The sequence below is a fragment of the Capsicum annuum genome, chromosome 2 (assembly GCF_002878395.1).
Source record: "Capsicum annuum cultivar UCD-10X-F1 chromosome 2, UCD10Xv1.1, whole genome shotgun sequence".
Classification (NCBI taxonomy): Eukaryota; Viridiplantae; Streptophyta; class Magnoliopsida; order Solanales; family Solanaceae; genus Capsicum; species Capsicum annuum.
In genome coordinates, this window is record NC_061112.1 from 116,548,091 (window position 1) to 116,555,166 (window position 7,076).

Consider the following 7,076-nt stretch of genomic DNA (forward strand, 5'->3'; position numbering starts at 1 on the left):
CGCACTTTCTCGATTCATTTTTCTGATTTGTGTTCATCTGTAACGGTTTTGATCTAATCACATCTTCGTCGTCTCTATTTGCTCTCAATTTGTTCGCGTTTATCTCCGTCTTTACCTCAATTGCGACAATCTCAATTTCTAAAGTTTCTTTTCTCCTGGATTGATTTCTGTGATCATCATCATGGCTGTTGATGATTCGCCCAATGTTACTGATACTACTTCTACTGATGGAAGCTCAACTGCATCCAATGATCCCATCAGCCCTCTTTACTTGCATCCGTCGGACAATCCCGGTGCTATGTTAGTTTCCGTTCCTTTTGACAGAATTGGCTATCGATCATGGAAGCGTAGCGTGTTGCGAGCTCTATCAGTAAAGAACAAGCTCGGATTCATCAACAATGAGTGCAAAAGGCCCGATGTTGCATTTCCCCTGTATAGACAGTGGGAATGAAGCGACAACATGGTCACATCTTGGATTCTCAATTCCTTAACAAAGGAAATTGCAGCTAGCGTAGAATATGCCGATGATACATTTGTATTATGGAGAGAATTAGAGGATTGCTACGATCAAACCAATGGAGCTAAACTTTACCAGGTTCAAAAGGAAATCAACGACCTCACACAAGGTGCACTTGACATTACAGGTTATTATACGAAAATGAAGAAACTTTGGGAAGAGCTTAATACTCTTAATGCTCGAGGTCAATGCAATTGTAAGTTCATCTGTGGAGCCAAGGAAACTCTGTACAAGGCCGAACAAGATAGGAGATTGATTCAGTTCCTTATGGGACTGGATGAGACCTACACGATACTGAGAGGAAACATTATCATGATGAATCTGTTGCCCACAGTTGCACAAGCTTTTTCCCTTTTGGTCCAAGATGAACAGCAAAGGGAAGTCAGGCCTTCTAGTCAACTGGTTACAGAATCCACAGCTCTTAATGTCAACTTTCAGGGAAACAATACCAACTTTAACACCAATTATGCTTCATCAGGCAGGTCTAATGGACTGAACTATGCCTCGTCTAACAGAACCGGTGGTATCAGAAGTGGACGACCTTTTTGTGATTACTGTAAGCGTCCAGGGCACACCAAAGATAAGTGTTACAAACTCCATGGCTATCCTCAGGGTCCTACTGGTCATCCACAACATAACTCCCAAAGCAACAATTATAGATTCAATAAAGGGAAGAGGCCAATGGTCACAGCACATGCTGCATCTGCTGAGGACTTATCACTTGAGGAACTCACTTCAACCAGTCCAGTTCAAAAGCCAGCAAGTGTGGGGTTCACTAAAGAGCAGTATGAACAATTGGTCTGCCTGTTCCAGCATCTTCAAGCTGGAAGTGGAAGAGAAAACTCAGATTCTAACAACTTTGCTGTCAATGGTTCTGCAAACTTCGCAGGTATAATAGCTTGCTCTACTTCTGATGTTCATGGTCGTTTATCTTGCAAATGTGTCAAAAATATGGCTAGTACATGGATTATAGACTCAGGTGCATCCCATCATATGTCATATAATGACTCTTCCTTTTTCAATACACAGAACCTGCCTCATCCTTTGCTTATTTCCCTTCCAAATGGTTGTAGAGTTAAAGTCACAAAAGTTGGTAGTGTGACCATCTCACCGGACCTTATTTTGCACAAAGTGTTGTATGTGCCTTCTTTCCGTTTCAACCTTATCGCTGTATCTTCCCTCACTGCACAGCTGAAATCTTTGATTACTTTCTCTACCACTTCATGTCTACTGCAGGCCCCTTCAATGAAGAGGCCTCTGGAGATTGGTGGTTAGTGATGGATTGTATCTCCTGTGCACAAGATGCTTGAATGAAGCTGGTTCATGTCCTCGAATTGCTCCCGAGAATTCTGCTTCTTATTCAAATGCCAATGTTTTTAATTCTTGTTCTACTAGTAATGCTTCCATTGGTAATGATGTAAATACTAAGTGTCACACTACTCCCATTGTACAAAATTCCTCTGCTAATAAGACACATCATCCAATTGCTTTGACTTCTTCAACTTCTTTTGATTTTTATTCTGCTCCCTTTGTATCTCATGCTGAAAATGCAGACATTCTTTGGCACAATAGACTTGGTCACGTACCTTTTATTAAGATGAAGAAAATTTCTTCAATACCTGTCCCATTCTCACACAAACAACCTTTCATTTGCCCCATCTGTCCTATGGCTACACAAAATAAAATACTATCTAAGTTCAATAAAGTGTATGAACTGTATCTAAAAGATTAAATTGTTGCAGAGACTAAAACTTTATAATTTAATTAGGCAGAGGTTAATGGCATAACTGCAATGAATAATAAGCCAACTCCTCCTGTGTTACAGCAATCACCTATATTCTGGATTACAACACCATACAAAAGTTGCTAACTGAACACAACTAACCAAGACTAGCATTACTATGTACAAACCCACCATACCGATATCTACAGGCCAAACTGCTCAACAGACGTGGTACAAGATCTTTACAAAGCTCAAATTAGAGCAAAAGATACGTGTATGAAACATTACACATGATTGAAACCTACTACATGATCTACAATACATAGCTCAAACAATTGTCAAATTTAACTCATCTTCCTCCAGATAACCAAAATATGCTTATTTACTTTACAAACTTCAGACTTAACACATAGTAACAAAAAAGGTGAACAAATGACTAAAAAGATGAACAGAAAATAAGGTTCAACATAAAAACAACTATAACTTAAAAGGAAAACAACAATTCAATCCTCTTCATTTGATTCATAGGCACTCATCAATTCTTCCTCGTCGGTTATTTCATTTTCATCGAGAAACTCCTCCTCGTTTGTTTCATTTTCATCGAGAAACTCTTCCTCGCCCGATTCATTTTCATCACATGGGTTTTCCTCCTCATTTTCCCTGGATGTTCCTTGCCCATAATCACCAACATTTAATCTAAGTTCAGAAGGATTAAATTCTTCATAGAGGCCTTTGCTATGTTGCAATTCACCTGCTAATTCATCATCCACCCTTTGTTCATCACTTGAAATGTCATTCTGGTATGCTACATGTTTAGTTTAGTAGATGATATAACTTAGTTCCCTGATTAAATTTTTTTCATCCAACAAACATGATATAAATTTAGCACCAAACTTAATTATAGAATATCCCACCTTAACCGACGTACCAAACTTTTATATGGGATAAAATCAGCTGCACTACTAAAAAACACTAAAACCACCAAAAAAAATCAACACATGAGGTGGGTTTTCCACAAAAATCAACCAAAAAGCTAAGGCAGAAAATTGTTAGGCAGGAAATCAAAACCGCCCACACGGGGTAGGTTTCAGTTTTCACCGATCTCCAATAGGAGGTTCTAATATTAGGACAGAAAATGATTTTGTTAAAATATTTATTTATTTATTCATTTTAAAAATCGATCACTTGTGGTTAGCTATTTACTATTTAAAGTTGTTAGCTATTATAATTTATAACACTCTCTTTGTCCAAATTTTTGTGGCATTCATAGTCCATTATATTTTAAAAATAATTTAATTTTTTAATTATTGTGATTTATAATACTTTTTCTTTTATTCCAATTTAAGTGACACATAATTTTGACAGTCAATCAAATCTCACAATTGAAGTAGTGAAACAAACATGTCTTAAATAACTCATAATAACTTATTAGAAGTAATATAACAAAATTACTATAAAAATTAGTTGTGAAAAAATTTAAGCAGGTCTCATATAAGACGTCAAGTTAATTTAAAACAATAGTTAATACATTTTTTTGTTTATTTTACCTTTTTTATTAAATATTATTAATTTTTTAATACTTAAATGACTTAAGTAAATTAGTTAAGGGTGAAATAGTAAATTTATGGTTGAAGCAGCTGAAGCAGACATGTCATAAATATTTGTTTTATTTTTTTTACTAAATATTATTAATTTTATACGTAGATGACTAATAATAATTATTTAGGAGTGACATAGTAAAATCACGGTTGAAGTAGACATTTCTTACATGTCTATTTTTTTATTAAATATTATTAATTTCCTAAAACGTAAATGACTTATAATAATTAATTAGGGTGATAGAGTAATTTGGCTGAAATCAGGCACGTTGACAAAGAGTTGCATGCTTCTTCACACTTATATATAGTAGTAACTAATATTTTTCATTAAATATTATTAAATTTCTAATACGTAAATGACATATAATAGTTAATTAAGGGTGATATACTAAAATCACGGAGCAAGCAAGCACGTGGACAGAGGTGTCTGCTTTGTTGTGCTTCTATATAGTATTAATTGTTATTTTATTAAATATTATTAATTTTTTAATACGCAAATGACATATAATTAATTAGGAGTGATATAGTAAAATTATAGAGCTAATAAGCACGTCGACGAAAGGGTATCTGCTTTACCGCGCATCAAGTGATACATTAATTAACACAATTATTATATTTCAATTGGAAAAGGGTCAAAAAGACCCCTCAATCATTAAAAATAGATTAATTATATCCTCTATTTGATTTTGGACTAACAATATCCTTACCATTAATGAATTGACTCACTTTACCTTTCAAAACTAACTGATGTCATGTCACATTTTAGATCGCATAAATCATTTTAGAAAAAAATAACATAAGCATATACCTTAACTTATCATATTTATATAAATTTGCACCCTTACAAAGTATTTGCAAAAATTTTAACTAATGATGTAACTTCGTTGGATGTATCGGGGAGTTAATTATGTATCTTGATAGATCTAAAATAGAAAAAATGTAACTGGAGCTAATTATATATCTTTATAAGGAAAAATGTATCTTCATTGAATGTATTATATATCTTAACACACCTAAAATTAAAAAATATATCTTCCTTCAATATATTACAAATTAATTCTGTAAAAATTGTCAGAACATACATGACTGTCACTGTATTTTATGAATAGTTTGTGAGTATTTCGTCGCTCTTCTTCAAATTTTGAAAGGTAAATTGAATAGACCTTTAATATATAAATTTAGCTTAAAAAATTAAATTTGAGATGGTGAAAAAAGCTACTTATATTTTTTAGGTTCGAATTAATTTTTTTTTTGTGGAGATGGGAAAATGAAGTGGATTGCATGCAGAGAGTAGAGGGAAAGGTTGAAAATGGGTCAAAGGAGAAGATTAGGCTCTTTTTTTTCAGGTTTGACTTTCCACATCAGCAAAATATTTTTTTTAATGTGATTCAAAATGGGACATGGCATCTGTTAGTTTTGAAGAATAAAAATAAGTCAGTTTATTAACGAAAAGAGTATTTTTGAGCCCAAAATTGAAGGATATATAATAGATTCATTTTCAATTGAGAGGTATTTTTTATGGTAAAAACTTACCCTCACATGATGTTTACATCTAATCAATAAATAATGACATGCGTTATTTTCTTTACTATAATTATTCATTTTTAACAATAGTTAACTAGTTCATTTGCGTATACCTAAAATAGAGAAAATAATACTAGTAATGCCAAGTGTGATAACTGCAGACTTTATAACGCCAAGTGTGATAACTGCAGACTTTATCCAAAATTTCTTTAACCATCTAAAATTGAAATTTTGTTATTTAAATTAGCTAACTTTCGAAAAAGAATATAAACATTTTATTAACATTACAAAAGAAGAAAAGCACTTACTTTTTTATAACATTAATCAAACAAATCATAACAGAAGAAAGTTTAAGTTCACTATCTTTATAGAGTTTATATTGTTGCACATTAATTATTAGAAGTTAAAAATTTTGTATGTGAGGAAAAAATTATTTACTAACCGTTTATCGTAGTTAAATTTGTAATTTGTATAATACTTTGCTACAATAAGTAGTATTCTATGCCTACCTTCCTTTTATATTAAGAAGTACTTATTGTTTTTTGAATTTTCTTTATTCTAAGTGAGATTCCTAATAAATTATAATTTGTCTTCTATGATTAGCTTAATTGTGTTGGGTATAAATATTCGTTGCGGATAGGTTTTTATCATTTTTCATGCTTTTCTGTACTTTAATTTAGCAAATACTTGTTAGAAAAAATAAGATGAAAAAACAAAAAAATTATTGCTTTGAGACGTGAAAGATCATCATCTTTTTAGAGTTATTGCTCTTATATTTTTTAGAGATTACAAGCAATTCTCTATCAGGATACAACAACGCTCGAAAATATATTTACAAATTAAATACACTATTTCTGAGTTTTCGTTCGTATATATAAAGTCTGAATAGTCACAACATTTATGAAAAGATGTAATTATATTCCGAATAGACACAACTATTATGAACATATGCAATTTTTTCTGAATAGATGCAACTTTCAGAATAGACACAACTATTCTGTTTTAATATAATTGTTTATTATTTTTTTTATAAAAATAAATATAAAAATAAATCTTTAATCAAAATTCAAGTCATTTAGATATTTATATAATTAAATATATACTTGTACAAATATATTTACTTTTAACTTATTAGACTTAATAAATATGACCTTAAGAGTGCCTTTAAACCACCGAGAGACCCACATATTACTAATTATACTTTATAATACTTACATTGCAATTATGTGAGATGATTTGGTACTTGCAAGAATTGTTGTTTTGTCTTGTTAAAATAGGAAAGTGTATGACTCTGACTCCGTTAAAACTTTTTTGAATTCCTGAAACGAAATTTAGGAGTAGGAAGCTAGGAGGTTTGGCACAAGAAAATTACATGGTATAGCTCCAATAATGGATGAATTTGAATTTTTTATTCCAATAAGAAAATTCTTTAAATACTATCATTCCTTCTCTTTTTTAGTATAATACAAGTATAATTTTGCGCTCTATACCTCAAATATTATTAAACTTTTCATATTCATTTCTCTCTCAAATTTTATTTTTATTTTTATTATTTTCACTTTTTTTATTTTTTCTTTAATTTTATTTTCATGTTTTAATTCATTTGTTTCAACTTTTTTTTTCCTTTTTATCAAATATTATCTATTTATTAATTTTTTTAATTCATTTGTCTCAACTTTTATTTTTCTTTTATTTTTGATTTTATCATTTCTCT

At 31.2% G+C, this 7,076-nt stretch overlaps 2 protein-coding genes across 2 annotated transcripts; one reads left to right on the top strand and one right to left on the bottom strand.

Moving 5' to 3' along the window:
• Positions 1-460: 460 nt before the first annotated feature.
• LOC107858017 lies at positions 461-1,792 on the top strand. The gene has a single exon (XM_016702759.2). The coding sequence runs from the start codon at positions 461-463 to the stop codon at positions 1,790-1,792; it is 1,332 nt and encodes a 443-aa protein (XP_016558245.2).
• Positions 1,793-2,481: 689 nt separating this feature from the next.
• Positions 2,482-3,040, bottom strand: LOC124885261 (the record flags this gene model as incomplete). Its single annotated transcript, XM_047406695.1, is given in 1 exon segment — positions 2,482-3,040. A coding segment is annotated over 1 exon segment (297 nt), but the record flags the coding sequence as incomplete, so codon positions are not given.
• Between the last annotated feature and the right edge of the window lie 4,036 nt (positions 3,041-7,076).

Bases quoted from the DNA above. Each gene is read 5' to 3' on its own strand.
- LOC107858017 (XM_016702759.2), top strand. From the start codon at position 461: ATGGTCACATCTTGGATTCTCAATTCCTTAACAAAGGAAATTGCAGCT.